This window comes from Bacillus rossius, chromosome 1 (genome assembly GCF_032445375.1).
Source record: "Bacillus rossius redtenbacheri isolate Brsri chromosome 1, Brsri_v3, whole genome shotgun sequence".
NCBI lineage: Eukaryota > Metazoa > Arthropoda > Insecta > Phasmatodea > Bacillidae > Bacillus > Bacillus rossius.
In genome coordinates, this window is record NC_086330.1 from 368,983,258 (window position 1) to 368,996,822 (window position 13,565).

The 13,565-nt window shown below is 39.5% G+C and overlaps 1 protein-coding gene across 1 annotated transcript in view; it reads right to left on the minus strand.

The window, feature by feature from the left end:
* The window catches only part of LOC134528630 (indian hedgehog protein), a 210,932-nt gene extending 197,536 nt beyond the window's left edge, over positions 1-13,396 (minus strand). The window contains exon 1 of the mRNA XM_063362386.1: positions 13,094-13,396. Coding sequence (XP_063218456.1) covers positions 13,094-13,378 — 285 coding nt within the window. The 5' untranslated portion in view covers positions 13,379-13,396. The remainder of the gene's footprint in view (positions 1-13,093) is intronic.
* Positions 13,397-13,565: the final 169 nt, after the last annotated feature.

Below are 13,565 nucleotides of genomic sequence, written 5' to 3' on the forward strand. Positions count from 1 at the left end.
TTACGAAAGAAAAGACCTTGGAGGATCTCAGTTTGAAAAATAAACAGGAATAGCTTACACCAACATTATTTATTCATGGTATTGCTTGAGACCACTGTGTTACGTGGGAAGATTATTCGACTGTTTGTTAGAGTTCTATATACTTGGCCAGGTTCGGAACTGACTGGCGGCCCTGCTAGACCACTGGCGTCATGCGCGCATCACGTGGTCTCCACTGACGTAAGGCATGCCACGCGCGCCTGGCCGGATTACAAGGGTCCTCGATAACCCCCCCCCCCCCCCTCCGCTACCTACGCATCGTCCTGCCTCGGCGCCGTTATCTATCGCTGAGCGGCCTTGGGAATTCCGCGGGCCGCCGCGTGAGCAAAGCGACGCTATTCTCGACGCTTCGGGCGCCGATTCGGCTCGTAATGACGCGACTCGTCACAGCTGCTCTCGTCGGTTCGAGAAGGGCTCCACACCCACTAACTAAGCAGCGACGCCGGGCTCTGCGGCAGTTTCGAGCAGATTCCGAGCGAAGGGAAGTGCGACATCGGTGATGAAGGGTGAGAGACCTCTCTAAGAGTGGCGCGAAGTGCGGAGTTCGACTGGATCGTGAGAGAGCGGCGACTGAGTGGCGCGAGACTGTGTGTGTGGACAGGCGCGAGGTAAGCGGCGAACACCTGTTGAGCCTAGCTCCAGTGAGGAGTGCGAACTGCAGAACTTTACAGTCATTGAGTGACTTGAGGATAAACAATTTTAAGTGCCAGTGATTTGAGATCGGATTTTTTTTAAGTACAATTATTAATTATTAATGTAAATATTAGTAATTGGTAAAACTGTAATAAAACTTAATTGGGCTATCACTTACGAACCCAGTTCTCCCCACATTATAAATCGTAACAATACTTTGCACGATTTGTTACATCATTGGTTTTTGTCGTTGTGAACGCTTCTCCGCACTGAACTGGCCAATGAGGATGCTGTTACTGCGCTACTGAACATGCATGATTGGCCATTTGACACTGTTTTTACGAAATACACGTGTGCCTAGTTATCACTGAGAACTGCAAGACAGAAACTCATCATTTAAAATTAAACAGCTCTAATAAGGCTAGTTAATAATTAGGCCTAAATATATATTATTACATGCATGACTGAATCTGAGTAAACAGGCCAGCCAAAGCAATTCTATGTAGTCCACAAAAAAAATTTCATTATTTCATTACACTTATAAACATATAGGTACACACATATATGCATATACACATAAATATTTATTTATTTTTATACTTCAGTTTGGTGCAGTTAAGGTGTGTACGCCTTCTCTTACACATAAACAACGTATAAGTTATAGCTAGAAATCAAATATAAAATTACAAACTAAGAAATTACAAATTACAACAATTACTGATGAATCATCTTCGAATTTAACACGCCATGAACACGCAATACACACACTTGTTCGGCGTGTAGGTATATTTCGTTTCAATTGCGTGTTCGGTGTGTAAATTGCGTGTTTATTGCGTGTTCATTTCATGTCAAGTGTGTGTATTGCGTGTTCATTGAATGTATTGTGTGAGCTTTTCTTTGGTTAAATGCGTGCCGTTTCGTTAAATGGGCGCAGTCAAGACTGCAGCCAAGTCATGATTGGCATTGTGGTTCGGAGATGCCTGGATTTTACGCCTGATATTGAACATCGTGAACTGTTTAAAATGTTTGTTGCTTATCGGCGAATATCACCTCTTGGTCCGGAGACGTTTGGCCTGTGCGCATGATTATGTACTTGAACTAATTAAAATGTTCGCCGAGTATCGACGAAAAATACCTCTTAGCTACTACTGCCTGGATGTTTCTGAACACCTACTGGGCGCCTGGCCGCCAACTGGATATGGCTGTCCACCTACTGGACATGCGTTACTGGCCACTGAAAATACGTGTCTTGCCACCGACTGGGCGTACCTTGCCGCCAATTGGACGTGATAGCCTTTCCATCCGACTGGTCGTGAGTGTCTGGCCAACCGGCTGATGTGTATGGTCACCAACTGGACGTAGCTGTTAATCCACTTGCATTTTGAAATGCGCTGAAAACACATGTCAAGGCATGCGAAGGACTCGCTTTGCCTACTAAGAAGACTGTAGGACATCTAGAAACGTTAGTACTTTGTTTTCTGTGCTTGTAGAATTTCTGTAATGAAAATTTTGTTTGTAATTTTTTTTTTCTCGAACCGGGCTTTTATTGCAATTTTAATCAAACAATCGTTTCTTCATCAGTCAAGGATCGAACCAAGGCTAATTCAGTAAATAAATTGCTGAATTTTTTGATGAAATTCGGAAATTTGTTTTTAAACTTAAAGCTTAAAAATTAAGTTTTCCAAGATGGCCGGGTGCCCTGGCAATAAATGAATACTGCACTCTAGCGGGTAAAATATAAACTATTATGGTGCCAGTGCTATCTAGGAGACGTAAACAATATGTCGGCGGCGGCCTCCAGCAGACGAAAACAAGATGGCCGCCATGACGTCATAATCCAAGATGGTGGAGGTTCTTTTAAGTAAAATTTTATAAATTCATTTTTTTACCAATATTAATTTTTTTTCCTGTTAAAATCGGATAATATCTACATATTTTTAAGATGGCGGACGTAACGAAACGGGCAACGATGACGCTCAAGGTCAAGGTCCTGATATCAGGGGCTTATGGCGGTTTGCGTTTAGGAGTATTAAGCCACATTGGAATTTTCAAGCTCTTGGCATTTTTCACGAATAAAATGGGAAGGTTTCCCTTAAGGGGCCCGCCTCGTCAGGGGTGTATGTGTGTTAGTGAGGCGGAATGATAAGCGCGACGCTCGATGGTATTTCTAGCGCGGTGTCGCCTCTAAGCGCAAGTCTCTGAATTGGCGCGCAGTCTTCTCGTCGTCACAGGATAACTGTGAAATTTGAGCGGTGACCGTAACATTATATTGCGGAGAAATGAAGATAAAGGTGTAATGCAAGTCCCTTAAGTGCTTTTAATAATCTGTACTGGTTGTTTTACGCCAAAAAATTACTCTGAAAACATGCGTTTTAGCCATTTTAACTCTTCTAGAAATACAGTTTAAAAACATTATCCAAAATTAAAAGTACTTTTCGGGCCTCAGCGAACTCTTAAATGCTTTTCGTAAACATGCCCCACTAGGATATCTTGAATAGTTTTGAAATCGCGTTGGTTTTCCTGAAGCTCTGCGCGCCGTCTGTGTGACCAGGTAGGCGGGCCCCTTAAACTGGGAATTTCCCCTCGAAACAGGGAAAATACTAGGAATTTTGAGGAAAATTGACACAAAGATGGCCGTCGTGACGTTACAACCCAAGATGGCTGTTGTCTCCTCCGTCAGAAGCCATTTTCCGGATCGGCTAGTATATAATACTAATCGATACTACATTCCTCCGAGAACCAGGAGATTAACTCGCACCTTGCCCTGACGAAACCTGTCAAGGCACTGATAAAAATAATCCCAGCTAAATATGTTTATTTATTTTAAGCGTTCCACATATGAAGATATAGAGCAGTCAAGATCACGCCCAGGCAGCAAGATTCTTTCAACGAAAACAACAGAAAAGAGAAAATAATAGACATTTGGTTTCGTCAAATGTTTTTCCCATTCTAAAAAAAAAAATTATAAAATTTTAAAGCTTAAAAATAACTGACTTATATTGCAAAATTTAAGGGGGAAAAACATACCTAAGTCATAAAATAGGTTGTCTTTTCCGATGTTATTCGATATAGGTAGGGACCGGAAAAATTCGCGGTTTCAATAGCCTTCAGGATAGACTGCACAGTCCCCTGTACACTTGTGCAAATAACGCCAGTTCATTGGCTGCTGACTTGTGAGTCGTCTCAGCTGGTTTGTCTGTGATTCGATCCTTCTTTGGTGGAGGGTTTATAATTGGTTGAGATTCATCCAGATGAACAGTAAGCCAATAGCAAAATCATCTAAAAGGTATATGTATTTGACTTCTAGCCTATCGCCGAATGATTCCGCGAATTTTTCCGGTCTCTAGATATAGGTCATTAAACACTAACATATATATACTATGTAGGGGCATGTATTTTTCGCGAAATAATCTAATCACTCATTAGACTGCAACAAGGTATGCCCGTGCTAGCGATTGTTCCCTTGTGATTGGCGGCCGTCTGCAAGAGAAGCCATTCCCCTGTTCGGCCGGGCCATTCAGGACGCTTTTGCTTCCGCACCGGATGGCTGTGATTCACGTGCCTGCAGTACACGTGGCACTGAAAGATACCCAACCAATCACAAAACACAGATGTTGCTACAAGAGTTGTCGCGATGAACACGTGGCCCTACTAAATTGGTTTAAAAAGTTTTGACGTACAGCAAATCTCCAACTCTCTTTCCGGCGCCCAAATAGCGTGACGTCAGAAACGGTATAACGGCCAATGCCACCGAGGACTAGACCATGTTCCTGGCAGCAGGGGAGCAACAACTAAATTTCCAAGGGGGGGGGGGCAATATACATTTTTATAAAGAATCATCGATCCCCCTATTGAAGTGGGGGTCCGGGGGGGCTCCCCCGGGAAAATTTGTATTTCAAGGTGGAAAATGGTGCTATTTAAGCAGTTTTATAATCTAAAAATTGATTACACTGCACTTTCTTTTCCTCCGTTTGCCCCCATTTGAAGGTTTCAGAAGGGGGGGGGGGGGCAAAATACTCTTGCCCCCCCCCCTGTTGTTGCGCCCCTGCCTGGCAGTCACATGACAAATGTCGCTCCAACGTGTCTTGTGCGCATGCGCTCACTGCGCTAACACTGCCTTACGTGGCAAACTGCTAATGATTACTAACTAAACTACTAAGCTTGTGGCTAAATCAATCAGGTGATTTTGACCATTTACATTAGGTCATAATTATAGCCAGTCTCTCTCGATTAACTCAGGGCGACAAAAAATATTGATCTGTGATTTTGTTTTTGCCTTAGATACGTCATTTTTGGTTACACTGTATTTCATAAGAAACCTCGGTAAAGGACAATAAATATGAATTTTCATACACAGAACATTACTAAAATCAGACGATGTCAAAAAATAATAATAAAAATATACAGCACAGAAAATTCCATGAAAGAAATTAGTCAAATCTGAAATAAATCTAACCCATTTCAAGAAACATTCAAAGAACGTGAGAAAAGTATTGTCAAGAGTAAATTACCTAATAATTGATTTAAATAAAGCTGTGTTAAAAATTAACACTATATTGAACATAAATATTACAATAGATTTGCCTCAAATGTTACCTAAGGTAACCGTCGCACTAATAGTTTTAAAGATAATGATAATAACTTCACTGGACATAGGCTAGAAAGTAAAGAAAATAAGACATTAAAATTTTACAATTTCGTTTTAAAATAATAAGTAATGCAATGACGTAAATTACTCGCATTCGTTTAAAATCATCAAAGGATACATTTAAAATCCTTGAAGACACTTGTTGAACCCCAACTACATAGCTATAATTTAATAATTAAAATAAATAAAAATTAATATCATACTTTAATATAAAATAATTCAGTTAATTATTTCTGAGATTAAAATGAAATTGGACATGAAATAAATTTCAATATTTATGACATTCCTATAACAGGAGCGAAATGTAAACAAGAACGAAGCGCAATGATAAAAGTTAAGAAGCTGTGTCGGCTGTGGAACAACATTGAACAAATATCTTGCGATGTAGCTACAACAATTTTTCTAGTTATTGTTTTACGATAACATTTACGATCAACTTCCTTCCCCGCAGTAAATATTTTATTACTGTCTTCGACATTTCAAAGTCATTTCTCACCTACAAACAGATGTATTAGAGACAGTGACAGGTACAGGGATTTATCTTAGCAGAGAAAAGTAAAACATGAATAAAATAACTTTTTTTTGTATTACTTACGTCAACAGCAATGGGTTTGGACCGATACATTATCATTCTCAACATGCATCACTCACAGTAACATAGGTACTCCTTTCAGCGAAATCTCGCATTTTTTAAAAATTACGTCAGAGGAGCCACTGATAAAAGAACTACAGACGTTTAAACATGGCCGTAATTTATACGATTCGATTTTATTCAAGTCAGATGCTGGAATAAACACTCACTCCTGTTTTTCACTCCATAGTTCACAGATAAATCAAAACTAGGCAGGCCTACTTTTATCTGATTCAGTTCTGCCCGAACGTAGGTATTTTACCGCCGAACATAATCACAACATTACGTTACTCTGCACGTTTGTAGGTCTAAATTATTTAAAACATTGAAGTTAGATACTAAAATATTACAAAGAGTGATAAATTACAATTGGATACCTAACATTTTTATTAACACAAATCATATTAAATATTTTTAATAAAAAATAAAAAGAATTTGATATTACAAACACTTCATGCTAATATACGTTTACTTTTTTCACTATCTTGGGTGTACTGACAATAGGCTATTAGACGGTCTAATAGCCTATTGTTAGAGACCGAAAAAATTCGCGGATTCATTCGGCGATAGGCTAGAAGTCAAATACATATACTTTTTAGATGATTTTGCTATTGGCTTACTGCTCATCTGGACGAATATCAACCAATTATAAACCTTCCACCAAAGAAGGATCGAATTACAGACAAACCAGCTGAGACGACTCACAAATCAGAGTGTACAGGGGAATGTGCAGTCTATCCTGAAGGCTATTGAAACCGCGAATTTTTCCGGTCCCTACGTATTGTCAGTACACCCAAGAAAGTGAGAAAAGTAAACGTATATTAGCATGAAGTAATTCTTTTTATTTTTTATTAAAAATACTTAATATTATTTGTGTAAATAAAAATGATATGTAGCCAATTGTAATTTATCACTAGTTGTAATATTTTAGTATCTAACTTCGTGTTTGAAATTATTTGGGGTTGTTTACATATCACGTTAGAGAGTGGTTCAATGCAAGAAAAGGCGTAGATACATTAACTGCGTTAAACGAAGCCGAAATAAGAAGTTAACATATATAAGTTTATATGTAACATGTGTATTGGTATATATCCCCCAAAACTATGGATTTAAAAATCTATCATTACTATATTGTTTGTCAAACTGTAGTTCGCTAATGTCACAAACAGTGCTTCTACGGAATAAAAAAAAGCAGTAATTTAGGTTTTTTACGAGCAGAGCATACGTATGACTGTTATTTGTGTCGTAGGGGTAAGACATGACCTTTAAAAACTATTTAGAAATATTCTTTGTATATTAGACATTTATAAAATGGTGCTTATTAATAGTTTGAGTTTATCCAATTATATATTTTAATTGGTTATTATTTAGGTGCGTTCAATATGTTTTATATAAATAGTTGGTTATAGTTTAAGTATTGTTAGTTGATTTTTGCTATCGAAATTAATATTTTAGTAATTTAATCGTGTGTATTTCAATAGTGCGTGCATAGGAGGTACCTATTTGCTTCCAAATTCGAACTGTGGTAGCAATTTTAAATTTTATTTTCGTTTGAATGGTTATTTGTCATGTCTGCACGTTTTATGATGGACTTGATAGAGCCTACGGAAAAAGTGCAATTCTATGCATTTTCTTGTATTTCTATGGTGTTATATTTTAACGTGTTTTAATTTTTCACGAAGGCTTTAGTGCTTTAGATAGATTTCGAAGAAATACTACCTAATGTAGCTGTTACCATGGTGCGATTTCCGGAAAAGAATTTATATGGTTTTTCGTTTCATGATCCATAGACCCCAAAACTAAAGTTTATATCTATTTAGGGCCTATATTTATACATATAAATAACATTTTATGGACACAATAACTGCCGTAATTTTTTCCAAAAATCCCTTCCAAACTAATACAACAAATAAACTCATGGAAAAACTCGGTCGTGTTCGTTAGTGGGTAATATCTGACCAAAGGGGTAGAAATTTGGAAGGTTTTTTGATAAACAGAAAAATCGCTATAACTCCCATAATATGACGAATATCACATCCATTTGAACGTATTATAACTCGTAGGAGTAATAAATACTTTTGTCTAAAAACATTTTTGATACGACCAACCACAACTTCAAATTGTGGAAAAAGAAGGGTTGGAGGACGAAAAAATTCATAACCTATTAGTAGGCACACTATTAAATCTGTTCAAATTGTTCGTGAATGGCATAATTTTTATTTAAAACAAAAATATTTTTTTTTACATTTATTTACATTTATATACATTTATTTATTTACATTTATATAAATTTATTAACATTTATATATATTTATACTATGTAAAATATGTTCAAATTGTTTGTAAACCTTATATATATAATAACAATTATCCTGAAACAATTATTGATTTAACTCACCATTACTGCCAAGGGTGAATAGAGATGGATTAAAATACAAAATAAAAATCTACGTTAGTAATCACACCATTAAACCCGTTGAAATTGTTTGCAAATCTTATAACTTTTATCTTAAATTTATGCCTGAAATATTTTTTGATAAAATGAGCCATTTCTTCTGGATGTTAAAAAAATTGCCAGATTAAAAAATAAATTAATAGAACTTCCGTATCATGTAACTATCAAATTCGTTTTAATATATTGTAAAACCATGAATAATTATCTACAACTTTCGTCTGAAATAATTTTTTATACGAACAACCATTACTGCAAGGGGTGGAATAAACAGGGGTTGAATAACAAAACATTTCATAACACCCTAAGGTAAGCACACTATCAAATCGTTTCAAATTGTTGGGAAACCCTGCAAATATTACCTAAAACCTTTGTCTGAATCAATTTCTGCTACAACCAACTATTGCAAAGGGTGGATAGAGAGAAATTAAAATACAAAAATAAATTCATAATTCCCTTCGTAGGCCCACCATCAAATCCGTTCAAATTGTTTGTGAATCATATAATTTTTATCTAAAAATTTTGTCTGAAACAGTTTTTGATCATACAATCCGTTATTGCAAAGGTTTGGTAAAACATGGAGTTGGAATAAGGAATTAAATATAACTTCCCTATCATGTACGCTATCGAATCCATTCTTATTTTTGTTTAATTTTCTAAATATTATTTAAAACCTTTGTTAGGATAAATTTTTATCTAACCAACCATTACTGCAAGGTGTGGAAATAATAAGGTTTGAAAGTATACTATCAAATCCGTTATAATTTATTGTATAGATCCTAAACTTTATTTAAAACTATGGCTGAAACAATTTTCGATGAATCGTATTATTACCTCAAAATCAGTGGTTGAAGTAAAAAAAAAAAAAAAAAAAAACATCTTATTCTAATCGTGAAAAGGTGTGTATTCTGATTTCTCGTAAAAAGCTCCCCCCCCCCCCCCCCCCCTTTTTTTTTCGAATAAATTCTAGAAAAGTAAGATAGTTCTGGAATTGAGGGAAATTGTGTTGTTTAAAGGTTTCATAGCGAGCTAACTATTAGCAAGAACTTATTAAAATCATGGTAATTTATATATTTCAGATAGGTACGCTAAAACTTTTCGTACTAATACTGTTTAATGTTTTTTTTTCTTCTTTTTTTAATCCCTCAATGTTCTTAACCTTCATTGCCCCTCTCTACTAAAAAAATATTTCAGATTCAGGTAGAAATTAATAACTCTATTTCTCGTGGTAGCCACGAAGCATAAGTAGTAAAAAATAACATTTTCGAACCAATGGTACGTAACAGAATTAAATATAATTAATTTTCCGCCGCCACTGGCATCCAAGTACACGAAATCAAGGCGGTGAAATCCAAATCTGGTGCACACGGCTCTTTTTCAGTGTTATTGTTATTTTTCCACTTTAAGCCGTTAAATATCGGGGACCGCATATTAGGTGGTGCGCAATTTTCGTGCGTATCCTACTTCAATATTCACTCAACAGACTTAAGTCAGAGGGATACACCGTGAATTATTTACGTGTTTATTTCCAAAATTTAAATTTCTTGTATTAAATGAAACGAATTGAAAGCCAACACGTGTAAAATAATAAAATAAAATGAAAAATGATTGTAACTAGTTCCAAATAACAAAACAACTGTAAAATTATTATTTTTAACGTGAACTTTGTTAATAACCGCTAATTAATGAGCAACACAACGCACAATGCCAGCAAATAATATTGTAAAGATGTCTTTTTTGCAGCGTTTACGTGCAGAATGATTTATACTTTGGTGGGGGCTGTATTTAATACTACTTACTGTAGCCTTTAACTTAAGAAATTAAGATTATATTATGTTAGCGTCTCTATCGCGTGCACTCTATTCTGGGAAATTTGGAAATCAATTTTTTGGAAATAACAAAGACCTGAGTGCGCACACAATACAAAAAAAATCCACTAAGGAAAAACTTGCACGTGAATTGATGATCATTTAAAGGTTCAATAATCTTTTTCAATGCACATATTAGCGAACAATGTTGCTGTATTGGAACATTATCCTGTTTGTGATATGAAAATCTCACTGTTAAAAAAAGATGACGCATTTATATAAATATTTTGCCTTTCCGGCATTTAGGCGGGAAATATACACAACTGGTGAAAGAACCTATTTCGAGCCGGGGCTAAGAAGCGTTATGAAAACGTGTTGCATGGCATGATGGGAGTGGGAGAGAGCATAACAATGCCGTATTTTACAACAAATCTACAGACGTCACTTCGCGATTCAAAACTTTATTTGTCTGAGAAACATCACTTACTTCACACATGTTTTGAGGAACATATTTGGGAATGTTTCGGAAAAGTTACATCAATGTCACGTGACATAATTATATACGTCCTTGAAGTATATTTTGCTGAAATGAATCCGCGAAATATTTTTGCCTACAAAATTTTCACTACAAAATTATCAGAATTTAGTTTTAAAAGATCGGCGATAAAATTGTGACTGATTCAAATTAGTTGCAAAAGTTTCACCTTAAGCCTGCTTGCTTCGTGACTTCACGCAAAGTAAGCTTAGCTCTATTTGATTAACTTGCGATATATTTGTTTAGATGTTCAAGCTGGCCTTGAAAGTAAAGTGTTAAAAAGAAACGCACGAAGTAAACCAATTTGAGAAATGCACCTGAAACAATGTCTGCAGTATGGGGATATGGCACTTGGGCCCCTTTGCTCGTACGGATGTTTCCCGCTAGCAACGGAGTGCGATGTGGTGGTAAGACGCTGGGACTCACAATCCGTGGGATCCAGGTTCAAACCCCGTGTCCCAACTTCCTGTGATCTTCTGACAAATGTTTGAAGTGAATGGACTGCAGACAGAAATGCCGCAATGTTTGCCCGAACAGCAAGCTAAAGCCCAGTCTCCTTGAATGAAGTAATAACTGTATCTATAAAGTCCTCGCTCTCAACGAGATGTAGGCTGCAGCCAAAACAAATCAATAATCTATGATTGCCACAGGTTTTTTTTTTCAAAATTTTCCAGCTGAAAGTTATTCGGGTGCGAAGTATATGTTTAGCACCGGCTCAGGATCTTAGTGGACGCGACGAATATGGTTCAGTCGCGCAACACGGTCGACTACGCAGGTGTATAGTTGTTTGAAGACTAGCTTAGTGGTAAAAATATGAGGTGGAATAAACAAATAAATAGGGACCGGAAAAATTCGCGGGTTCAATGACCTGTAGGATGAACTCCATAGTTCTGCATGCAATCGGTCAAATGTCACCCACTCATTGGCTGCTGTCTTGTGAGGCGTCCCAACGTAGCAGCCTGTGATTCGATAAAGCTTTGGTCGGGCGTTCCTCATTGGCCCAGAGTCCTCCAGGTGAGTTGTGAGCCAATAGCAGAGGCAGCACCGAGGTATAACTATTTGTATTTTAGCCTATCGCGAAATGAATTCGCGAATTTTTCCGGTCTCGACAAATAAACCCTTCTGTAGGGGCCAGAAAATTTATAACGCGAGGACGGCAACACCCGGTTGCCGAGTCAGTGCTGCCAACCCCCAGGGGCTGTCCCAGGCTGGGTGGCCAGGGTGACTGCCCCCCGCGCCGGCACTTCCGTCTTAAAGACATGGACGTTATTGGGAAAAAGGAAATTTCGATTTTTTCTTTCCAGCATGCAGTTCAATTATTTTCAATTCATGATTTCGTACAAGTAAATCTTTCTTAGATTATATTGCCTCACATGATATCGCGATTTTACCGGGGGGGGGGGGGGGGGGGGGTTGATCGCAAGTAATTATGAAACCAACCCTGAATAATTTATCAGGAAAGAATAGAAAATTATCTCGGGGATAAATGAGCAAAATCATTGCTGGAATTTTTAAGTTCAAGACTGGCTTGAATAAAACCTTTCTGGAGGGCTGTATGGGGGGGTGGGGAGGGTAAAAACATACATACACCTCTCAGCCAGCCCGGTAACGACCCTCTTCAAAATACTGTGTCCTCTCCCCCTCCACCCCCAGGTAAGAGCAAACCGCCAGGTCCCCGAGAAGACTAAGGTCGCCACTGCCGACCGTCATGACGGGAGGAGTTCGCGCCGGAGCAGCGGAGATCGGTCCCGTCGACGGCTCGTCTCCTCTCGCGAAGAGTTCAAGAACCGAGCGCTGGCGCGAGATGGCGCAGTGGATAGTGCCTTGTCTGGGAGACTCACCTCAGCCTCAGAGGCCCGTGTAAGCTCCTGGAGTGACCTCGGGCAGATGCCACTGGCAGCGGCTGGCTCCAACCCCCCAGTCCCCCACAACCCCCGCTCCAGGGTGCAGAGTAGACTCTGGCAACCCTCCTCCTCTTAACAAGGACCCCCTCCCTCAAAAACAGACCAATAATTGACATAATTCGGCGCCCACGCCCGTCTTTCGTATCGAAACCTAGACACTTAACCCCAAATAAGAAACAAAAAATCTTTTAAAAAAAATTATAAATAAAAAAATAGGCTCAATGCGTTGAAACACGAAGGGAGAGAAGAAGGGTGACCTCACACCGCACAGACCTGGGATCGAACCGACGATCTTCCTCGCCAGAGTATCGAAGAACGAACAAGGTGAAGTCACGAGTCTTTAATTAAAGGACCGTTGAAAATCGAATTACAAAAAATTGTTTCGTAACGAATATTTGTGTTGATCCTGTTGTTACGGAATGCGCGGTCCGGCGGGGACCTACCTGCGTCATGAGGCGGTCGGCGCCCGTGCCCTCCTCGTCCTTGAACACGATGTCCGGGTTGTAGTTGGGCACCAGGTCCCTGAAGCGCGGGTCGGAGCGCTCCACGCGGCCCTCGGCCAGTCCGCTGGCTCCCAGCGTGTTCTCCGACACGTTGGGCACGTGCTGCTTGAACACGAGCGGCGTCAGCTTGCGGGGCCGGCGCGCCCTCCTGGAGCCGCGGCCCGGCCCGCACGCGCCCGCCGCCGCCACTAGCGCCGCCACCAGCAGCCACAGCGCCGGCCTCATCGCCGCCCCCGGGGCATGCCTGCGCCCGCACTCGCTCTCGCTGCCAGGGGGGTCGCGCGTCGACTGGCCCGGCCGGGCTCCCGCGGGCTGTCTCCCCCCTCCATCTCCCCACTCCATCACCCCGTGACGTGGCGGCCGCCCGTTGGCCCGGGGGCGGGGCCTCCCCTCCGCGCACCTGGCCCGGCCT